General features: G+C 41.6%; 1 protein-coding gene across 6 annotated transcripts in view; it reads right to left on the reverse strand.

Annotated features, from left to right (window-relative positions):
• The window catches only part of USP44 (ubiquitin specific peptidase 44), a 30948-nt gene that overhangs the window by 2890 nt on the left and 4458 nt on the right, over positions 1-23600 (reverse strand). For 2 of the 6 annotated variants that reach the window (XM_023229902.3, XM_023230047.3), the window contains exons 2-5: positions 12463-13963; positions 7875-8070; positions 3701-3809; positions 12-217 (exon numbers count right to left, since the gene is read on the reverse strand). In XM_023229902.3, coding sequence (XP_023085670.2) covers positions 12-217; positions 3701-3809; positions 7875-8070; positions 12463-13893 — 1942 coding nt within the window. In that variant the 5' untranslated portion in view covers positions 13894-13963. Of the gene's footprint in view, positions 1-11; positions 218-3700; positions 3810-7874; positions 8071-12462; positions 14428-16305; positions 17041-23600 lie in introns of those variants that run through there. The other 4 variants (XM_023230119.3, XM_023229820.3, XM_023229973.3 and 1 more) reach the window with 4 other exon arrangements.

The raw sequence follows: 23600 nt of genomic DNA on the forward strand, positions 1-23600 counted from the left end.
CTTATCTGTACCTCCTTCAGAATTATAGCAGTAGGCAGTGTAGTGCCCTGAGCCAAATCCTTTCCCATGGTGCATCACCACCGCAGACAAGTCATAGATAAAGCATTCTGGTCTGAGGGATTTCAGGGTCTCCCTGCAGCAATAGGGCTCCATGTTTAAGATTTCCTCAAAGCCAACATGAACACCAATCTTCTCTCGGTTATTACGTCCTGACCACCTGTGAACAAACCAGTGTGAAATTATCAACACAATTAAGGGAAAATAACCATGTACTAGGTCTAGACACTTGTAACAGATGACCCCAGGCAGTATGGAATACAAAGTATCATATGTAATATAAAATTATTTCAATGCTGAAGTTGGCTACAAATGGAGACATTTTGGCTTATTTTGCCTTCTTGTAGTTAGATGATAATGTAGGGAAAAAAATTAACTTTTGGGAAAGTATTGCCTTATGGGGGCATTTACCCCCTAACAGGTAAAAGTCAAGGCCACGAAAGGGTTGGGGTTTTGTTGTTTTTCATTGTTTTAGAGATGGAGTCTTGCTCTGTTACACAGGCTGGAGTGCAGTGGCGCGATCTTGGCTTACTGCAGCCTCTGCCTCTCAGGTTCAAGCCATTCTCCTGCTGGGACTGCAGGTGTGCGCCATCACACCTGGCTAATTTTTGTATTTTTAGTAGAGAGAGGACTTTACCATGTTGGCCAGGCTGGTCTTGAACTCCTGACCGCAAGTGATCCGCCTGCATTGGATTCCAAAGTGCTGGGATTACAGGTGTGAGCCACTGTGCCCAGCCCCACCAAAGGGTTTTTAATTCCTTATTGTTTTGCCAGGATCTGAAGAGGGTATCCCAGATGGGAGCTACAATCTGGATCTTTCTTGGCCAGGTATGGAGGAAAACAAAACAGGGCACCTCTAATTCCTCAGAATACTTCAGAGATTTTCAGACTAAAACAACAGGATCTGTGTCCCCTCGCTGTGTGTAAGTCAGCACAACCGCCCACTGGTGACAGAACTGAAAGAACACCCTTATCCTGTCATTTTCTCAGTCTGTTGCTCATACTTCCCCTTACTGGATCTCAGCATGGCAAGCAATGTGTTTATCAATACGTATAATGAGTTGGTCCTACGAGGGGAAAATAATGTAACGTAGTAGTTCAAGAGATTATAATCCAGTTTGTGGTAGTATGGTACAGAGACAAGGCAGACATAGATGAAAATATAGTAGTAAAGTACTAAAACATGAACTTCAAATAACAGCAGGTAGAGAACAGAGAGACAGGAACACAGTTTTATGATGGAAAAAAAAAATGTGAAAATGCTTAGTCCAGTGTAAAATGGCACGGAACTAAAGATGAACTATGCAAATTATGTTATCTGCTGGGCCATAAGTCATATTCCAAACTCTCTGTGTGGTTGTGAAAAATATATTTGGTTTTCCTTCCAGTTTCCTAAGATACATCTCCTAAAATTCTTGGAATCTCTGGAGTGTCTTAGCTGGGCGCGGTGACTCACGCTTGTAATCCCAGCACTTTGGGAGGCTGAGGCGGGTGGATCACCTGAGGTCAGGAGTTCAAGACTAGCCTGGCCAAATGAGTGAAACCCCATCTCCACTAAAAATACAAAAATTAGCCAGGCGTGCTGGTGCATGCCCATAATCCCAGCTACTGGGGAGGCTGAGGCAGGAGAATCACTTGAACCCGGGAGGCGGAGGTTGCAGTGAGCTGAGATGGTGCCATTGCACTCCAGCCCGGGCAACAAGAGCTAAACTCTGGCTCAAAAAAAAAAAAAAAAAAAGTGTGTCTTTTGTATGCTAATGAGACAACTAGTGCCTATGAAGAGGGTATCCCAGTGGCTGGCAACCCCTAGATAGCTTCAGCATGTGGGCAAGTCACAGGAAAGACCCAGGAATGACTAAAGGATTGGGACTTTCAGCTTCCTTCCAACCCCCAAAGGGAATGGGGCTGAATGATGTAATCAGTCATGCCTACGTACTGAAGCCTCCATAAAAACCCAAAAAGGATGGGCTTCTGGAGCTTCCAGATAGCTATCTATGCTGAGCTCCCTGGAGGGCGGCACCCCCAGGGAGGGTGTGGAACCTATACACCCCTTCCCACAAGTCATGCCCTACACATGACTTCCGTCTGGCTGTTCACATGGATCCTTGAAACTCTCCTTTGTAATAAATAGAAGGGTAAACACAAAGGTTTCCCTGAGTTCTGTGGGGCCCTCTAGCAAATTGATCAAACGAGGGGAGTGTGGCTTGTGAGAATCCCATTAAATGTACAGCCAACAGGTTGGTCAGAATTTTCACAAACCTGGAGTTATGACTGGTGTCAGAAGTGGGGGTCAGTCTGGTGGGACTGAGCTCTCAATCTGTGGGGTCTGATGCTACCTCCAGGTAGACAGTGTTGGAACTGAGTTGAATAAGAGGATACCCAAGCTTGCGCTCACTGCAGAACTGATGACTTGCTTGGTGGGAGAAATCTCCTATACATTTTGGTAAGCAGAGGTCACATTCGTATTCTCTGTTGTAAGAGTATGGTAGGAGAAACTGAGTTCGGTTTTTCCAATATCTCTCAGCCAGGTGCGGTGGCCCACGCCTGTAATCCCAGCACATTGGGAAGCTGAGGCGGGCAGACTGCCTGAGCTCAGCAGTTTCCAGATTAGCCTGGGCAACATGGCAAAACCCTGTCTCTACCCAAAAAAAATTAAAAAAAATAAAAAATAAATACAATAAACTGATGAAGAATAATAAGATAATATTATACCTAAAATTCATAATGGTTTGCTTCTGCAGAGGGGAAAGGAACAAGACTGACAGGCATGCACAGGAGACATCTACGGTATTAGAAATATTCTGCCAGGCGCGGTGGCTCATGCCTGTAATCTCAACATTTTTCTTTTTCTTCTTTTTTTTTTTTTTTGAGACACAGTCTTGCTCTGTCGCTCAGGCTAGAGTGCAATGGCATGATGTTGGCTCACTGTAACCTCTGCCTCCACGGTTCAAGCGTTTCTCCTGCCTCAGCCTCCCAAGTAACTGGAATTACAGGCATGCGTCACCATGCCTGGCTAATTTTTGTATCTTTATTTTTATGTATGCATGTATGTACGTATGTATGTTTGAGACGGAGTCTCACTTTGTTGCCCAGGCTGGAGTGCAATGGCACAATATCGGTTCACTACAACCTCCGTCTCCTAGGTTCAAGCGATTCTCCTGACTCAGCCTCCCAAGCAGCTAGGATTACAGGCATGTGCCACCATGCCCGGCTACATTTTTGCATTTTTAGCAGAGATTGAGTTTCACCATGTTGGCCAGGCTGGTCTTGGCCACCTGTCCTCAGGTGATCCACCTGCCTCAGCCTCCCAAAGTACTGGGATTACAGGCATGAGCCACCTTACCCGGCCAGCACTTTGGGAGGCCAAGGTGAGTGAATCGCTTGAGCCCAGGAGTTTGAGATCAGCCTGAGCAACATGGTAAAACCCCATCTCCAGCCTGGATGACAGAGTGAGACTCAGTCTCAAAATAAATAAATAGATAAGCAAATGTAAGTCATTTACTAGCCAAGTATATGGTATTAAAAGTTAATTTATTTGTCAGAAAGGTGATTAAAGGGGAAAAAATTATTACATGCATTCTTTAAGTTTTGAAGCATTATAAGCACAAGGAATGATCACTTTGCAACTGGTCCTGCTACAGACCTGAATCGTTTGAGGTGCAGTCTGAGAACCTGAGGTAGGTGGCATATCGTAAGTTGTTTCTGAGCTTCTGTGAGTACAACTGGTTTGGAGGAAAACCTTCTATGCTTTGCTGTAACATCAAAGAAAGAATAAAAATCAAATTTAATTTAAAGATGCAGGGAAAAGCTGAGTGAACCTTCTTTTAATTAAGTCAGAAATGAGAAGTATCTACTGTGTTCTAGGCATTGTGCTGTGCTAGAGATATAGACAGGGGTTTTACCCTCGAGAAACTCATGATCCACAATTAAACAAAAAACTTATGAGCTAGTCAAGTCAGATCTGTAATCAAGCACATGATTTAATAATAATCTTGCATATAATGTAACAGAACAAAGTATACTGCCATAATATTTTTATTTACTTATTTATTTGGAGACAGAGTCTCACTCTGTTGCCCAGGCTGGAGTGCACTGGCGCGATCTCAGCTCACCACAACCTCCGCTTCCTGGGTTCAAGCAATTCTCCTGCCTCATCCTCCTGAGTAACTGGGACTATAGATGCATGCCACCATGCCCGTCTAATTTTTGTATTTTCAATAGAGATGCGGTTTCACTATGTTGGCCAGGCTGGTCTCGAACTCCTGACCTCGTGATCTACCTGCCTTGGCCTCCCAAAGTGCTGGGATTATAGACGTGAGCCACTGCACCCAGCCATAATAGTATTTTTAAATGGAACTGGCCATACCAATTAATAGGGAAAGTTACAACATTCTGTAAACATTTTAATACACATTTCCCAAACTTTTTTTTTTTTTTTTGAGATGGAGTTTTCGCTCTTGTCGCCCAGGCTGGAGTGCAATGGCGCGATCTCGGCTCACCACAACCTCCGCCTCCTGGGTTCAAGCAATTCTCCTGCTTCAGCCTCCCAAGTAACCAGGATTACAGGCATGCACCTCCACTCCTGGCTAATTTTGTATTTTTAGTAGAAACGGGGTTTCTTCAGGTTACCCAGGATGGTCTCAATCTCCTGACCTCGTGATCCGCCCACCTCAGCCTCCCAAAGTGCTAGGCTTACAGGCGTGAGCCACCGCGCCTGGCCCCAAACTCTTAATTTAAAAGTCTGTGGTCAAAAGATTTAAAAAAGAAATAAGAAAAAAAAAGTGTGCGGTCAGTTCATATACTAAGGCTAGTCAGAAACCCAGAGGAAGGTCCTGATTACCCAGAACATCCCTCCACTTTTCCTGGGGACCACCCCAGCCCTGGCCAATGGCTTAGGAAAGCAGGACTTTACCAGCTCTGAGGCCTCCCTCACTCAAGCGTTTTGCTTTTGCTCTTTTAGCACCAGATCTTAGACAGTTGGAACTCAGGATTCTTCTTGTCCCTTCTGCTTCCCTAGAGGTCCACCTACGGACTGTCCTGCAGCTGGGCCATCGGCTACAGTTTGTTCCTGATGCCCAGGAACTATCCTTCAGCTTGCACATGAGCTCCGACTCCAGCCATGGCAGCAGCTGCTTCTCACGTGGGAAGCAGGCTCAGTCCACCATGAAGCTGAGCTCTAAGCCATCTTTGCTGGTCTTTCTTCCGGGTGTCTAACTCTGCGATCCAGGTATCTGGCTGCTGCTGAATGTCCTGGACCTACCTCTGGATTGTCTCCTAGCACATCCGGTCCAAGGGTAGCCAGATAGGGGATGTCAACTCCTCGGTGTATAATTGTAAACATTTTTATTGCTGTGTTAAAGCGGCTTTTAGGCCTGTATTTGGTAGCATTAGTAAACACATAGAAATTTGCTATAAAACCATATTCTGCATTCATAACATCACCCCCAAATTTGGTGACGAAAGCATGTGGGACTCATCACATTTATGTCCAAGAAAAAATAATACTTCATCATAACAACTTTGCCAAAGTTTTATTTTTTTAAAAAAAAACCTTATAAATTTAAGGCTACTTTATGTGTTTACATTAGACAGCACTCAGAAAAAAGTGTTAAAGTCATTCCAGAAAATTATCAATTGATAAAACATTTCTTCAATGTGGGAATATCCTATTTTTTGTTTACCTTAAAAGTTTAGTATCTAAAGCCTTAGAATCTATTTGCGAGATAGGGAAATTAGGCAGAATACCTGAAAAAATATATATAGTATAGTATAAACTAGTATAAACTATAGTATAGTTTACTATATAGTATACTACACTACACCATATGTTTATATTATATATATAAATAGTAAGATACTATGTAAGTATATCTTATGTTTTTGAATTTCAATAGGTTTTTGGTGAACAGGTGGTATTTGGTTACATAAATAAGTTATTTAGTGGTGATTTCTGAGATTTTGGTGTGCCCATCACCTGAGCAGTGCACATTGTACCCAAAGTGTAGTGTTTTATCCCTCACTCCCTCCCACCCTTTCCCCTGAATCTGTAAAGTCCACTGGATCATTATTATTGTTATTATTATTATTTAAGACGGAGTCTCGCTCTGTTGCCCAGGCTGGAGTGGAATGGCACGATCTCAGCTCACTGCAACCTCCATCTTCCAGGTTCAAGTGATTCTCCTGCCTTGGCCTCTTGAGTAGCTGGGATGACAGGCGCCTGCCACCATGCCTGACTAATTTTTGTATTTTTAGTAGAGACGGGGTTTCACCATGTTGGCCAGGCTGGTCTCGAACTCCTGACCTCAGGTGATCCGCTCACCTCAGCCTTCCAAAGTGCTGGGATTACAGGTGTAAGCCACCACGCCCAGCCCACACTGGATCATTCTTACGCCTTTGTATCCTCATAGCTTAACTCCCACTATATATACATACATTGACAGAGGAGGTAAGACACAGCAGATCTTTGTGCGTGTGTGTGCGTGTGTGTGTGTGTGTGTGTGTGTGTGTGTGTGTGTGTGTGTGTTTGAGACAGCGTCTTGTTCTGTCACCCAGGTTGGAGTGCAGTAGCACGATCTCGGCTCACCGCAATCTCTGCCTTCTGGGTTCAAGAGATTCTCCTGCCTCAGCCTCCCAAGTAGCTGGGATTATGGACGCACTCCACCACATCTGGCTAATTTCTGTATTTTTAGTAGAGATGGGGTTTTGCCATGCTGCCCAGGCTGGTCTTGACTTCAAGTGATCCACCTGCCTTGGTCTCCCAAAGTGTTAGAATTACAGGTGTGAGCCGCCGCACCTGGCCAACACAGCAGATCTGATGTGGTTTTATACACCATTTCCTTGGAGGAAGATGCTTCTTTTCTGTTTTGTTTTGTTTGAGACAGAGTTTCACTCTTGCTCAGGCTGGAGTGCAGTGGCGCAATCTCAGCTCACTGCAACCTCTGCCTCCTGGGTTCAAGCAATTCTCCTGTCTCAGCCTCTGGAGTAGCTGGGATTACAAGTGTGTGCCACCATGCCCAACTAATTTTTGTATTTTTAGTAGAGACGGGGTTTCACCACATTGGCCAGGGTGGTCTTGAACTCCTGACCTTGGGTGATCTGCCCGCCTTGGCCTCCCAACGTGCTAGGATTACGTGAGCCACTGCACCTGGCTGAGGATGCTTCTCTTGAACTGAAGTGGCTGTTTCACCCCCAGCGTCAGGTTCCCATGCACTCCTCTATTAGAGCACTTATCACAGTGGATCCTGTCTATCCGCCTCCTCCATTAGGAATGTGAGCACCTTGACAGTATCTCACCTCTACCTACAGATACTGGGAATAACTAACACAGAACAGACAGGGCATAGTTTTGAATAAATCTTTGTTTCGACAAAGCCAATCTCCACAGCAGGAGTCCTGCATATGGTATTTCCTATTTTATGTATATAGACACACACATATACATTTATCTACATATCATTTTGATATGTAGCAAGAAAAAGCTCATAAAACAAGTGTTTCATTCACACTGCATGACATGCTTTCCTTTCATTATTCCTCTTTGCTAGTTTATTTTGCTCCACATATCATATTTAAACCTGTTATGAATCTTCTCTCCCCAAAATTGTCTATAAGATCAGAAACAATTTAAATTCCATCAGTATGGCCAGACAAATGCATAGTTCATAAATGCCAATTATAAGTGAAAATGTCTGTTTCTTTTAACAAACTGAAAAAAAGTTCATTTTCATAACTGCTAAAGATTTCTTTCAGCTTCCTCTCATCTGCGTTTCTCTTTATCATTCCTAGGAAAGCACCGAGCACACACCGTCTTTACTCACAGTTACACTGGTCACATACGTAGATTTTTCCTTCTAAAGCTTCAGTTTCTGTAAATTTGGCCAACATTTCAGTAACCAGACATGGCTGAGACGCAATATCTTTTCCAGTGCATTGATATCTTTCTGGAAACTCCAATGACAAGTCCCAGAAAGGTTCTATGGTATTGGATTTGTTGTCACATGCAAGACATGTAACCTGCAAATGAGAATGAGTTCCTAAGATTATAATCTTTCCGTCAAAACATTAACTCTTTTCACTAGAGATCATTGCCAATAAATAAGCTTTTCTCATGAAAATGCACCATTAGAATTCTGAATAATCTGCCTTATATTCTTGTCAAGAAATCTTTCCTTATGATTTTTCCTTCCAAAAGACTGTTATCAGAGCCGTCATGAATTGGTTGCTTTAACTACTGGTCATTCAAAAACCTCTAAGGGCATTAAATTTAGGCAAAAATCCAAACTGTGGACACACTGAATAGAAACACAGTATGTATATGTATACATAGAAACATACATATGATGTATATTCACATGCATTAAATTTAATGTATTTATGTCATTAGGCTTGAGTTTCCTCACTGTTTCTCCTTCATCTTTTTTTTTTGAGATGGAGTCTCGCTCTGTCCCCAGTGCTAGGGTGCAATGGCGCAATCTCGGCTCACTGCAACCTCCGGCTCTCAAGTTCAAGCGATTCTCCTGCCTCAGCCTCCTGAGTAGATGGACTACAGGCGCAGCTATCACAAACCCAGCTAATTTTTCTGTTTTTAGTAAAGACAGGCTTTCGCCATGTTGGCCAGGATGGTCTTGAACTCCTGACTTTAGGTGATCCGCTCACCTCGGCCTGCCAAAGTGCTAGGATTACAGGCATGAGTCACCATGCCTGGCCTCTCCACCTTTTGCTGATGTTTAGCTTTAGGAAGCTAAACCCAAATACTACAACCTCTTAACCCAATCCAATCTTAACCATATTACAAGTAAAATACTATCTTTTCATTATGCAGATTTTGAGACCCTGACAACTGATAATTTCAAAAGACAAGACATATGACATAAATAATGATGTCATACTCCTATTTAAAGCAAACATCACATTAAAATCTCCATCCAAACACAGAAAACACGAAAAACATGGAGCTCTTTTAACAACTTACACAGGCAACGTAGCAACCGGAAAGGAAATGAATAGTAACTTCAGTGAAACATTCAGCAGGATTTAATGCCAACAAACACTGCACGTAACTGAAGACAGACTTCATGAACTAACAATTCACATATGATATGAAATATTATAAAGAACCTCTTTCATACAAGCTATAACCCTGGCACAGGCAACGAAATAAAGAAGCCAGTTCTAATATAGATTTTAGATTTCACAAATTGACACAAAGAACTCTCCTGGTGTTTATAGTCTAAGGACTCAGTAGTGCCAGGGCCAGACATTTTGAGGATTTTCTCGAATTGAAAAAAAACAAAAACAAAAGCAAAAGCAAAAACACACAAAAAGCTATCCCAATCTGAGTGTAGTGGCTCATGCCTGTAATCCCAGCACTTTGAGAGGCCAAAGCGGGAGGACTGCTTGAGCCCAGGAGTTTGAGACCAGCCTGGGCAACACAGTGAGACCTTGTCTCTATAAAAAAATAAATAAATAAATAAAAAGGAAAAGCCATTACAGCAACCAATTGTCTTAAATCTCGAGAACCAGTTCCATAAGAGTGTATTAAAGAAAGAGAAGCAAAACGCTGGTACAATAATTTTTATTAATTTTAAAATTCATTTATAATGGAAAAAACAAGCACAGAGCCACTTTCATACTACTGGAAATATATACATATATATAGAAAAGAAAATCACTTTCTGGAAAGAACTTTGTCACCAAGTATCCAAAAGTCTTACTCTGACAAAGTCAACTTCCAGGACTCTGTCATAAGGAAATAAAAAAACTAATTGATGACATTATAATAATGAAAAAAATTAACAACAGTCAACAATAGGGGAATGGTGAACTAAGCTACGGTATAAACATACGATGTGGCCAGGCACGATGGCTCATGACTGTAAGCCCAGCACTTTTGGAGGCTGAGGCGGGTGGATCACAAGGTCAGGAGATCAAGACCATCCTGGCTAACATGGTGAAACCCTGTCTCTACTAAAAATACAAAAAAATCAGCCAGGAGTGGTGGCAGGCGCCTGTAGTCCCAGCTACTTGGGAGGCTGAGGCAGGAGAATGGCGTCAACCCAGGAGGCGGAGCTTGCAGTGAACCAAGATCCTACCACTGCACTCCAGCCTGGGCAACAGAGTGAGACTCTGTCTCAAAAAAAAAAAAAAAAAAAAAAAAAAAAGATGTTAAACAGCAGAAATATAAAAAAAAAAAAAAAAAAATTTATGAACATTGAAATGTTTTGAAAAGAATGATGAAAGATTTTTAATTACTGGAAAATCATTACAATATTAAATGGGAAAAGCAGGTAAATGCAAAATGACCAATTATGGGAAAAAATATGTATATATGTACAGGAGAAAAAAAGACTAGAAGAAAATATACCAAAATATTAATAGTTTTACCTATGGATTGTGGAGTTATAGGATTAGAGAATGATTTTTCTTTTCTTCTATATAGAGTTCTATATATATATAGGTTTCCTGCAACTACATGTTGCATTCTGTAATAGTGTATTTTAAAACTTTTGTATAAAAAGGAAACGACAGAGAAAGATGGAGAAGTAAAATTGCATGTTAACACAAGTACAATTCTTATTTGCTAATTAACTCAAAGTCTTTGCATTTCTGAAACACTGAAAAATAAACTTCATAGATATTCCTTAAGAAGAATTACATCTGAAATACTTAAACAACATTCTAGGAAAGTATGCTATAAAAACAAAAGATGGACTTATTACAATGAAAGTTGAACTGAAGAACAGAGGCAGGTGTGCAGGGGGAAGGAAATGACCTAAAAGCCTAATAGCTTCAGTTATAAAAAAATTTTTGATTAAATCTGTGTGTTATGGGAAAGTAGAGAGCCTTATGTCTATTAATATTTCACCAATAAGTCCATTCAGCATATGGCCGGGCACGGTGGCTCAAGCCTGTAATCCCAGCACTTTGGGAGGCTGAGGCGGGTGGATCACGAGGTCAGGAGATCAAGACCATCCTGGCTAACACGGTGAAACCCCGTCTCTACTAAAAATACAAAAAAACTAGCCGGGCGAGGTGGCGGCGCCTGTAGTCCCAGCTACTCAGAGGCTGAGAGGCAAGAGAATGGCGTGAACCCGGGAGGCGGAGCTTGCAATGAGCCAAGATCGCGCCACTGCACTCCAGCCTGGGCGACACAGCGAGACTCTGTCTCAAAAAAAAGTCCACTCAGCATAGATAACCTTTACTTAGAAGATTCTGGTTTTGCAGTCTACCTTATCATGACAAAGGAAACTTTTGAGCAGTAATTAAAATAAAAGAAAATCATTTAAAATTATTCTAGATGAAATCACATTTGTTTACCTTAAAATTTCCCTACCGGGCCGGGCGCCGTGGCTCAAGCCTGTAATCCCAGCACTTTGGGAGGCCGAGACGGGCGGATCACGAGGTCAGGAGATCGAGACCATCCTGGCTAACACGGTGAAACTCCGTCTCTACAAAAAAAAATACAAAAAACTAGCTGGGCGAGGTGGCAGGCGCCTGTAGTCTCAACTACTCGGGAGGCTGAGGCAGGAGAATGGCGTGAACCCGGCAGGCGGAGCTTGCAATGAGCTGACATCCGGCCACTGCACTCCAGCCTGGGCGACAGAGTAAGACTCCGTCTCAACAAAAAACAAACAAACAAACAAAAAAAACCATTTCCCTATTGTTAAAGCTTTCAGACCATGACCCTTTGGTTTTATATGAAGTCCTCCAGGGCTACTCCTTGGTCCCTGAAATTGCTCAAGTATGCACCCTTTTTTTTTTTTTTTGAGACAGAGTCTCGCTCTGTCACCCAGGCTGGAGTGCAATGGCACAGTCTCAGCTCGTTGCAACCTCCACCTCCTGGGTTCAAGTGATTCTCCTGACTCAGCCTCCCAAGTAGCTGAGATTACAGGCGTCTGCCACCACACTCAGGAAACTTTTCTATTTTTAGTAGAGACGGGGTTTCACCGTGTTAGTCAGGCTGGTCTTGAACTCCTGACTTCAGGTGATCCACCTGCCTTGGCCTTCCAAAGTGCTGGGATTATAGGCGTGAGTCCCCCCGCCAGGCCATATGCACCATTTCCATTCCCAGTATAGCAGCATCTGTAAATCCGTTCCCTCTGGGATTAAACCCTCCTCTTCTCAATCCCTCAGATAATGAATGTAACCTAGAGAGCTCCGTCTCCTGATTTCTCCCTCCCTCCAAAAGCTTTTGATACCATGGATGTAAAACTACTTCCAATGATTCATGAAAGAAGGAATTGTAAATGAGTGAGCTGATTTCTCTGTACATATTTATAAAAACAATCTATTTTGACCCGAAAATGGTACTAGCTTAACACATTAGATGTACATAGAATATGCCTTTTTATAGGCTATACTTTATGAACTCCCAGTGATGAAAATAAGATTTTAAAAAATCCATACCTGACTAAGAAGTTGTCCATGAAAAATGTTATTTACAACATTCAGAACTTGTTTGATGAGTTTCCTTTGAGAAGTGGGGATAAGAGCTGGTAAACTGGTACCGGTTGTCTCTAATTCATGTTGTATTTTACCTAAAAGTTCACAAAGAAATTCCTGAGCATCTTGTTGGGCGTAACCACGAAAGGCAGGAATGAGTCTCCACACTGAGTGTAGCATAGCAAATGGTGAGACCAAAGCCCACTTTCCAGACCACATGACTTGGAACAAAGTATGCAATTCATGACAAAGAGAAAGGTACTGTGAAGTTGGCTCCCTTGGCTGAATAAGTTCCATCTTTCTACTTTTTGATGCTCCACCACTTAGTCCTGATGACAGACTTGATTGTCTGGAGCGAACAAAACCTGTATCTTTTTCTTGACATTCATTCATTTGATATACTACTGTATCTGTGACTGGTGGATGCTTACAGGAAGATCTTTTCTTCTCACTAGCAGTCACAGCCAGCCATTGGTTCAGATCAAGCTTTAAAAAACATTGTCGAAAAATAAGTAAATGACTCAACACCTGAAGAACAGAATTCATATAGCAAGTATTCCCCAAATTTCTCAATCCTGTTACACCAGGAGTTACTATTGGCCTTCGTTTAACTGAGGAGTCACTGATTTTTTGAGATCTTTCATCTTCTGAGGTAGAAAGTACTTTATCTTTTGCTGTTGATGCTGGCATTTGTGCTGGCACCTGAACAGGAACTATTTCTATTATGGTCGACTGAGCGAGCCCTTGTAAACGTAAACTCTTTCTTGGAGGCATACTTTCCAATTCTGCTTTAACTTGATACTCTAATTCTTGCCGTCTTCGCTTTACTTCTCTTTTTACTACTAATTTTTCCTGAAATTGTTCTTCTTGCTTTTTTCTTCCAACGGGTGATTGTTCAAACCACGTTCGAAAGATTTTACCCATTAATATCCTTCTCCTGTGCCAAAGAGCAGTATACATTTGATCTTCATTTTGAAGCAGAGATTGGGCACCGTCATATAAGAAATAAGAATCATCACTTGTACCCATGGACCGTAAAACCATCCCACTGCGAGTTGTGCAGTGATAATTTTGACTTTTGATTGCACTTAACGTACTCCGTAGTAACTTCAGGTCTCCAGTTGCATTATCATTCAGAACATAATCATCACAAAGGTAACAAAAAACATACATCTCATTCACCTCCAATGCAACAGGATGACTGCTTTCTTGAAAGTGCTTGAGTGCATGCTCTTCAATATATCTTCCACAGGCAACATGGGAGCAGCTAAGGCAAGCCCAAATGGACTCGGTCGTGTTGCAGTCCACGCAGTGCCATTTCTGAGGGTTGAAGCTGGAATGGTCTTGAGCAAGCCGCAGCTGCCCAACATGTTTGCACTTATCCATTGCTAGCATTTATTTAGTCTAGCTGAGAAACGCATAATCCAAACAAGTCTCTGTTCACAACACTTGAAGCATCTGAAAACTAAACAGAACAATGTTGAGTATTAATAAAAACAAGATGCTAATATTTTTCATATTTTTCCCAAGCATAATAAAGATTTGTGTCCTTTGCTCCCAATTTCCAGGCTGTTTTAATACCACTGGCAGTTCTCACATTTCCCTTGCTCTAGACTTCCCTAATCTCACATCCACCTTGCTCTGAAAGCACAGACACTTCACTTTCTCTAATGAGTCACCTTTAACTTTTGTTTTTAACTTTCTGCCACCATCTAGTGGTGAAAAATTGGTAGTAATCACTTTCCACTGAAATAGCTTAAGATCCTTTTTACGCAGTAGTCTGAGGGCAGTTTCCAAAACTACATTTCTTTTTCGTTTTGTTTTGTTTTGAGACAGAGTCTTGCTCTGTGGCCCAGGATAGAGTGCAGTGGTGCAATCTCAGCTCACCGCAACCTCTGCCTCCTGGGTTCACATGATTATTGTGTCTTGGCCTCCAAGTAGCTGGGATTATAGGCATGCACCACCACATACAGCTAATTTGTTTTTCGTATTTTTACTAGAGACAGGGTTTCGTCATGTTGCCCAGGCTGGTCTTGAACTCCTGAGCTCAGGTCATCTATCCACCCTGGCCTCCCAAAGTACTGGGATTGCAGGCATGAACCACTGTGCCTGGCCCCTTTTCTTAAAGACTGGGGTTGGCAAGACCCAAATATATCTCACTAATATTTATAAACATTCTGAGCCCTATGCAGAGTTAATAAAGCATAATCAAATAAGAAAGGCTGAGTTTTAAGGCAGAAAAACGTAGGTTTGAATTGTACCTTTGCCACACACTGTTAAATGTATGATTTTGAGCAAATGTTTTAACTTCTCTAACCCATACCAACTTCAATTGAATTGTTGAAGAACTGAGAGATAATATTTATCTGACACACGGTAAATGCTCAGTAAATGGTAGTTTTAATTGTAGCTACAGCGAACAAATTACCCTATTTAAATAAATAATATTAGATATTCTATTTAATTACCATTAAACTTATTTTTTTCCATTGGGTAAATCAATAATTGCCTTTAATTCATGGCTCTATAACATACTCTGAGGCTGAACAGACTTGACAGGTGGCTTTAGGGAAAGACAGAAGAGGAGAAAGTGCTTTTGTATTTGAATATTCTCAGGAACATACAAGGAAATAAAGAGAAAAAAAAGAAGAATACGAAGTGTGTAGCAATAAGCTTTTATTACATTCTAGCAGGCCTAAGCCTATCTGAAATTATAAGCTTATTTAAAAAAAAAAAAAAAAGCTTATGTGATTTTTGACACAGAACTTGTTCCTTTATCAGTTAAAGTCAGGAACACTTCTCTAAGTTATTTACATGTAATGAACAGAAATCTTATTTAAAAAGTCGTGATCACAAAACATCTTTTTCATTGATTTAATACAAATCAAAGACAAATTTCAGGGTTTGGGTGGAGACCTAGTTACAGAACACTAAAAACACCCTATGTATCATGACCAAGGCATTAAATTTTTAGGGCACTTGAAACTGTGAATTTCAATGGTACCTGCAAGTGCCACCTCCAGGCCTCAGGAAAACTGCAAAAGTAGTTGATTTTTGGTTCCTTCCCACCTCTTTTTGTAAAATCTCATAATCGTTCCTTAATTTTTAGGTATCAGGTACTGACCAGTCCCAACTCTCACATGTTCACGTTTCTTCCTTTTTTCTTCTATTTCTCTTTTTTTTTTTTTCTTTTGAGACAGGGTCTTGTTATGTCACCTAGGCTGGACTGCAGTGGTGCAGTCTCAGGTCACTGCAACCTCCACCTCCTAGGTTCAAGCGATTTTCCCACCTCAGCATCCCCGGTAGCTGAGACCAGAGGCATGTGCCATTACGCCTGGCTCATTTTTGCATTTTTGGTAGAGACATAGTTTCACCATGTTGCCCAGGTTGGAACTCCTGGCCTCAAGTGATCCACCCTCCTCAGCCTCCCAAAGTGCTAGGATTACAGGCACGAGCCACCGTGACCGGCCCCCATGTTCACACACGTTTTAAGTGCACATTTTAAATTTACTTCTCTCTCTCAAAATTTCCGGAGGTTTAAAATCTGGTCAAATATGCTATTTTATTAGAACACCTAGGATTTGACAATAGTTGCTAATGGCAAAATTGAGACACCAGTGATTAATATATTCCACTATCCCATACCTTTCTGTACTGAGGCAGGAAACCTTAGAGTCATCCTTGACCTCTCTCTCAGTCTATCCTTCAGGAAAAATGGTTGACTCTACCTTCAAAATATACTGAGAATCTGACTTACTTAGTGCCTCTACTGCCACCAACCTAATCCAATCTACAATCAAGTCCTACCTGGATTACTGCAGTAAGGCTCCCAGATGGTCTCTCCACTTCTGTCCTTACTGCCACCAACAGGCTACTCTCAACACACAGTAGCACGGTCTGCATCTAGACCTAAACCACCACTTTAGGGGATCCTTGCTGTAGCCCTCCTCCATTAATGTGTAGTCAGCAAGGCCAAGGACATGTGGCCACCTGAAGTCTGCACACACCAGCAACTCCCCTTCTAGAGCCACTTGCTGGTACCTGGGACTCAGAGAATTCTTGCCCCAATCATCCCCAAGCTTGCTTCTAGGGCCTATGAGCAACATAAAGCCACTGACGAAATCTGTAGAGGAGAATGATACGATCAGATCTGTGGGTTACAGAAGGATTTGAATTACAAAGAGCTCTGGAGAAGGGACGAGTGATTAAGAGAGACTAACAGTCCAGAAATTGTAAGGAAATTAAAGCTGCAGGAATATAGCAGTTTTGAAGAAGGGGCAGAGGTAGAATTAGTGCTTAACAAACATTGGTTGAGAGAACTTACTCAATTTGGAGGTTAAGGGAAGAATCTAGGGCTCTGTATTACCTTTTATTCAAAATGGATAACATAAAGAACACAGAGAAAATTTAGTTAAACATGTTTCTGGTAAATCATAGAAAATAATTTTTATTTTATTTTTTGAGACGAAGTCTCACTCTGTTGCCCAGGCTGGAATGCAGGGGCAACCTTGGCTCACTGCAATCTCCACCTCCTGGGTTCAAGCGATTCTCCTGCCTCAGCCTCCCGAGTAGCTGAGATTACAGGCACACGTCACCATGCCCAGCTAATTTTTGTATTTTTAGTAGAGACGGGGTTTCACCACGTTGGTCAGGCTGGTCTTGAGCTCCTGACCTCATGATCTGCCTGCCTTGGCCTCCCAAAGTGCTGGGATTATAGGCGTGAGCCACCATGCCAGGCCAAAAATAATTATTAGTTCAACATCCTTGCAGAGATGAAGAAGGAAATGCCAGCATTTACTCTCAAAAAAGATCATTTTATTCCAAAATTTTAAAGACGTAGAATGAGTTAACACCTTCAGAAAAGGCTCAATAGAAAAAAGTCTGGTGATAATACATACATTTATTCTGAGGTTATCTCTGGGTAATGGGACTGCAAATTCTGTACTTTCTTTATTAATCTATACTTTCAAAATTGTAAAAATAACATGTTTTAAAGAAAAACAACTCAGATAGTGTTATGTATGTGTTAAATTGTACACTAGCCTCTTTACTCCTTTCTCTACTCTGCAAATAAATTCCCTTGAATACAAAAAAAGTGCTTGTTTCATTGAAGCTGTTGCTAAAAAATCTATTTAGATAATAACAAAGTACTTGACCTTCAAAAGAAGTGGCATCTATAATTAAACACATCATTCTATTTATACAAAATTGTGAAAAGGGTGAAATCTTGATCAGATGTCATCTGAGAGACATCACGGTAGAAGAGAGGTATTACAGTAAAACGGTTAGCAAGCACACCCTGGAATCTAAATACCCGAGTTTAACACTTGACAGGATTTACTATGTGACCATAAACTATGTGCTAGATACCTCAGTTTTCTTATCTGTAAAGTAACAGTGGTAATAATACCAATAGGGTTGTTGAGGGAATTAACTTAGAACAACTCCTGGCACTTAATAATATGGCCCTCAGTACATCTTAGCTGCCAATAGTAATAAAATAATAATAAATTATTATTATAAATGCTAGTTTACTTCTAGTTGATCACTTTTAGCCAGGAATTCCTTCTTCTCAGCCAAATGTGTACTAAGACCAACCAAGGTGCTAAGAGATAATCAAGATGTTAGCTAAGAACTAAGGTCTGACCTCTCCCAGGGGTATTTGCATTTTAAAAGGGGGTCTCTCAAAGATAAGACCTTTTTAAAAATAGAAAGACGTGAAACCAGCATAGTGGAATGACAGATCACGAGATTAATATTTTAGGGCAGGGGGCCCACTTACCCTGTCTACTTACGAAAGAAATCAGTAGGGGGTGGACAACAGAGGCCACGGCACGGAGGAAAGCAGGAACTGCAGAGCTAGGCTGCTGTCCCCAGAGATCTCCAGTTTGTGCTCCTGCCTGGAGCTGAAGCTCAGACAGTTACTAGGGTATCCCCAAAGGGGCCTCACCACACAAAGATCTAAGAGCCTGGATGAAAGAAAGGATGGTAGTATTTTCTTGACACTTTCTATTTTCCTCTACTGGGTTCAGAGCACCTCTTTTCATTTGCTAATCCACCGCTGTGAACTATGCATTAGCTCTGGCATCAGCAGATTGGATGTATGATTTTTGACAGCATATTCATTTTAAAGAGGTATTACCTGACAAAACATTTTTATATCCCTCATGCAGATTCTGACAAAATATTACCTGTACCAATATAAGAGCACCGTACAAATAGCATGCTTGGAATGAAATCTATAAGGGTTAAAACTATCTGTGCTATCATTCTCATGCATTTAAAAACTGTTTCACACTTGAAATTCAAATTAGTAGCTATCAAATGGCTTCTTTTTCTGCTTTTTATTTTTCCACCAGTGTGACTTGTCAATGAAATGGCTTTTTAAACACCAAAACACCAAGTATACTATTTTAATTTTTTTTTTTTTTTTTTTTTTTTTTTGAGACGGAGTCTCGGAGTCTCGCTCTGTCGCCCGGGCTGGAGTGCAGTAGCCGGATCTCAGCTCACTGCAAGCTCCGCCTCCCGGGTTTACGCCATTCTCCTGCCTCAGCCTCCGGAGTAGCTGGGACTACAGGCGACCGCTACCTCGGCCGGCTAGTTTTTTGTATTTTTTAGTAGAGACGGGGTTTCACCGTGTTAGCCAGGATGGTCTGGATCTCCTGACCTCGTGATCCGCCCGTCTCGGCCTCCCATAGTGCTGAGATTACAGGCTTGAGCCACCGCGCCCGGCACTATTTTCATTTTTAAAGACAGATGTATTTACAAATATTCTAAAAGCTTTTTATCATTCTTAAGTGCAAAAAGACAATAAAAAATTTAATTTGTTCAAAGAAAGCCATTCAAGCTCTTCATACTTTTCATACCTATAACTGAGCATGCATTTTAAAAATTCCCTTCAGCAAAACTCTAAAGTTAAATAACTATATTTGACTTATTGAAAACTAATTTTATGTAGAATTATTATATCATTGAAGCATTTATTAAACAAAAAGCTAAAATGATTAGGAGAGAAACAAATGATCTTCTAAACGGTTTTTAATCAATGGTTTATATCACACTCCAAAATAAAATAAGATTATAGGTAATATATTTAACTTGTTACAGTTCGACAGCATAAAACTGCTTATACTCACCACAGTGAGGACTCTCTGAAATTAATTTCTATTTACTCAAATTTTAGCCGCTTGTAACCTACAACCCAGAGTTTACCATGTAGTATAATATCTTCCCGTTGTATTTTTGTAGCTCTTCAAACCTCTTCTGATAACGAACTCATCCTACAGAGGTTCCAGCAGAGGTCTGATCATCAGTTCTGGACAGTTGACTACCCAGACTTTATCCTTAGCCCTGACCTTTCTGAACCAGTCTCAGGCAAAACCCAAAGTCAGCTTTCCTATGCATCTTACCTTCCCAAATTAGCTTTTTATCTGGTATTTTTCTCTAACATACTATATTATCATTCTAGGACCTAGGCTAGAAATCTTAAGAATTTTCTTTACTCTTCCCTTCCATCTTTTTTTTTTTTTGACTGAAGTTTCACTCTTTTTGCCAAGGCTGGAGCGTAATGGCATGATCTTGGCTCACCGCAACCTCTGCCTCCCGGGGTCAAGTGATTCTCTGCCTCAGCCTCCCAAGTAGCTGGGATTACAGGCACACGCCACCACGCAAGGCGAATTTTGTATTTTTAGTACAGATGGGGTTTCACTATGTTGGCCTATGTTGGCCAGGCTGGTCTCCAACTCCTCACCCAGGTCATCCGCCCACTCTCGGCCTCCCAAAGTGCTGGGATTACAGGCATGAGCAACCAAACCCTGCTCTCCCCCCCATCTTTTCTACTCCTATATTCTCAGGGTTATTGTTCCCTAAGTCTCTATTACTTTTCATTTCCACAGCTATCACTCTCATGGATTTTATTATATTGTTCCTGGAGCACAATATTTTGGTAGCCTCCAAACTGGTCTCTTACCATCTGGGCTCTCTCCTCCATACTATCCCACCAAATTAAACTTCAAGTTTGCTCTGAGCCTTTAACTCTTTTTTGGCGAAAAAATTATAATTTTAACTTCCTCATTATGAAAGCAAAATATATTCATTACAGAAAAATTGGGAAAGAGAAGAAAAAAAAATCCCCCCGATCTCACCATACAGAAGTAGCAATTTAAAAAATGTTTTCTCTTTTTAAAATTCTAGTAAAATACACATAACAAAATGTATCTTCAACACTTTTAACTGTACAGTGTAGTAGTGTTACATACATATACTTTGTTGCACAACCATCCATTCCATAACTCTTTGCATCTTGCAAAACTTAAACTCTGTGCCTAATAGGCACAATAATAACCCATTCTCTGCTGCCCTCAGCTTGTGTGAACCTTTAACTCTTGTACTTAAAATCCTCCAATGGTTCCCTGTAGTTCAATAATGCAGAGGCTTTTGAACTTTGAGACTCAAAAATTTTACCTCACACCCCAGTAAATAGGTGTACACACATAACACACACACTCTGGAACAAATGCTTTACAAACAACCCTTAAAAGAATAACGTGCTGGGTGCGGTGGCTCATGCCTGTAATCCCAGCACTTTGGGAGGCCAAGGTAGGCAGATCACAAGGTCAGGAGATCGAGACCATCCTTGCTAACATGGTGAAACCCCATCTCTACTAAAAATACAAAAAATTAGCCAGTGTGGTGGCGGGCACCTGTAGTCCCAGCTACTTGGGAGGCTGAGGCAGGAGAATGGCGTGACCCCGGGAGGCAGAGCTGGCAATGAGCCGAGATCATGCCACTGAACTTTAGCCTGGGCAACAGGGCAAGACTCTGTCTCAAAACAAACAAAAAGAATAATGTATTCTGGGCCAGGCGTAGTGGCTCACGCCTGTAATCTCAGCACTTTGGGAGGCCAAGGCGGGTAGATCATTTGAGGTCAGGAGTTCAAGACCAGCCTGGCCAACATGGTGAAATCCTGTCTCTACTAAAAATACAAAAATTAGCCGGGTGTGATGGCACGCAACTGTAGTCCCAGTTACTTAGGAGGCTGAGTCAGGAGAATCACTTGAACCCGGGAGGCGGTGGTGGTTGCGGTGATCCGAGATTGCGCCACTGCAGCAGTCCAGCCTGGGTGACAGAGTAAGACTCCATCTCAAAAAAAAAAAAAGAAAAGAAAAGAAAATAGTAAGTCCCAAACTGGGCAACATAGCAAGACCATGTCTCTACAAAAAAAGAAGAAAGAGACAAGAGAGATGTTTTTGCAGCAATATAGTGAGATCTCATCTCTATTCAAATAATTTAAAAAATCCATACGGGGCAGTGCATGACTATAGTCCCCAGCTACTTGAAAGCTACTGAAAGAATTACTGAAAAATCAGAGGGGTAGCTAAATTTTTTTACCTCAAAAACCAACATTCTGGGCCAGGCGCAGTGGCTCATGCCTGTAATCCCAGTACTTTGGGAGGCCGAGATGGACAGATCACAAGGTCAAGAGATTGAGACCATCCTGGCTAACACAATGAAACCCTGTCTCTACTAAAAATACAAAAAAATTAGCCAGGTGTGGTGGCGAGTGCCTGTAGTCCCAGCTACTGGGGAGGCTGAGGCAGGAGAGTGGTGTGAACCCAGGAGGTGGAGCTTGAAGTGAGCCGAGATTGCACCACTGCACTCCAGCCAGGGAGACAGAGGGAGACTCCGTCTCAAAAACAAACAAACAAAAAACAAAAGAAAAACAAATGACATTCCACTGTAAATTTTAGTTATCTTTGACATAATAAACTTTTCAGCCGGTCACTCCCTGTCGACCTCAGTTTATGAAGATACTTGGAAAGAAAGCATGGAAAGGGACTATACAGCTATAAGCCCTGGAGGTTCTTACAAGAGGATATCAGGTACCGAAGGTCAATGGTATGAATAATGTAATATAGATCTAATTGGTGTAATTAGTAGCTCAATTTTCGGATCCCTTCTTTAAAAAATATTTTTAATGAAAGTCAGGAAATTACCATGAAGAATAAACACACACAAAAAAAGCCAAATTAAATTACTATTTAAAAAAGTGACAGAATGAGGGAAATGGCTGAAATACATTCCTAAAAAGAATTATTCTATACATCTGTATAGTGTGGAAAAACAAAGAAAAAAAGAATTAATCTATATGTTAAAATCTGAATAGACACTGAGATAACATTTTCATTCACTATTAAGAAGCTTCCTCCCGCCATAGCTCATACTTAGTCAAATAATCATCATACGATATTTACATTTTATATGTTTTAGTGTCTTATAGCCACAATTTTATAAAAATTAAGGTATTTCTAAAATAGCCACGATTTTATAAATATTAAGCTTGTTTAAAGTCTTGAAAGACCACAAGTTAAATCTAAACTTCTTAACATGGCACATAAAAGCCTTTAAACTTTGGAAGAGTAAATACTTTTTTTTTTTTTTTTTTGAGACGGAGTCTTGCTCTGTCGCCCAGGCTGGAGTGCAGTGGTATGATCTCCGGCTCACTGCAAGCTCCGCCTCCCGGGTTCACGTCATTCCCCTGCCTCAGCCTCCTGAGTAGCTGGGACTACAGGCGCCCGCCACCACGCCCAGCTAAGTTTTTTGTATTTTTAGCAGAGACTGGATTTCACCGTGCTAGCTAGAATGGTCTCGATCTCCTGACCTCGTGATCCACCCACCTCGGCCTCCCAAAGTGCTGGGATTACAGGCGTGAGCCACCGCACCCGGCCACAACAAATACTTTTCAACTTTCATATATGACTAACCACTTCCCAAACATCTTTTGTTAAGATGTTTTTGGGCCCAGCGCGGTGGCTCACGCCTGTAATCCCAGCACTTTAGGAGGCCGAGACGGGTGGATCACGAGGTCAGGAGATCGAGACCATCCTGGCTAACACGGTGAAACCCCGTCTCTACTAACAAAAATACAAAAAACTAGCCGGGCGAGGTGGCGGGCGCCTGTAGTCCCAGCTACTCGGGAGGCTGAGGCAGGAGAATGGCGTAAACCCAGGAGGCGGAGCTTGCAGTGAGCTGAGATCCGGCCACTGCACTCCAGCCTGGGCAACAAAGCGAGACTCCATCTCAAAAAAAAAAAAAAAAAAAAA

This window comes from Piliocolobus tephrosceles, chromosome 10 (genome assembly GCF_002776525.5).
Source record: "Piliocolobus tephrosceles isolate RC106 chromosome 10, ASM277652v3, whole genome shotgun sequence".
Taxonomy (NCBI): Eukaryota; Metazoa; Chordata; class Mammalia; order Primates; family Cercopithecidae; genus Piliocolobus; species Piliocolobus tephrosceles.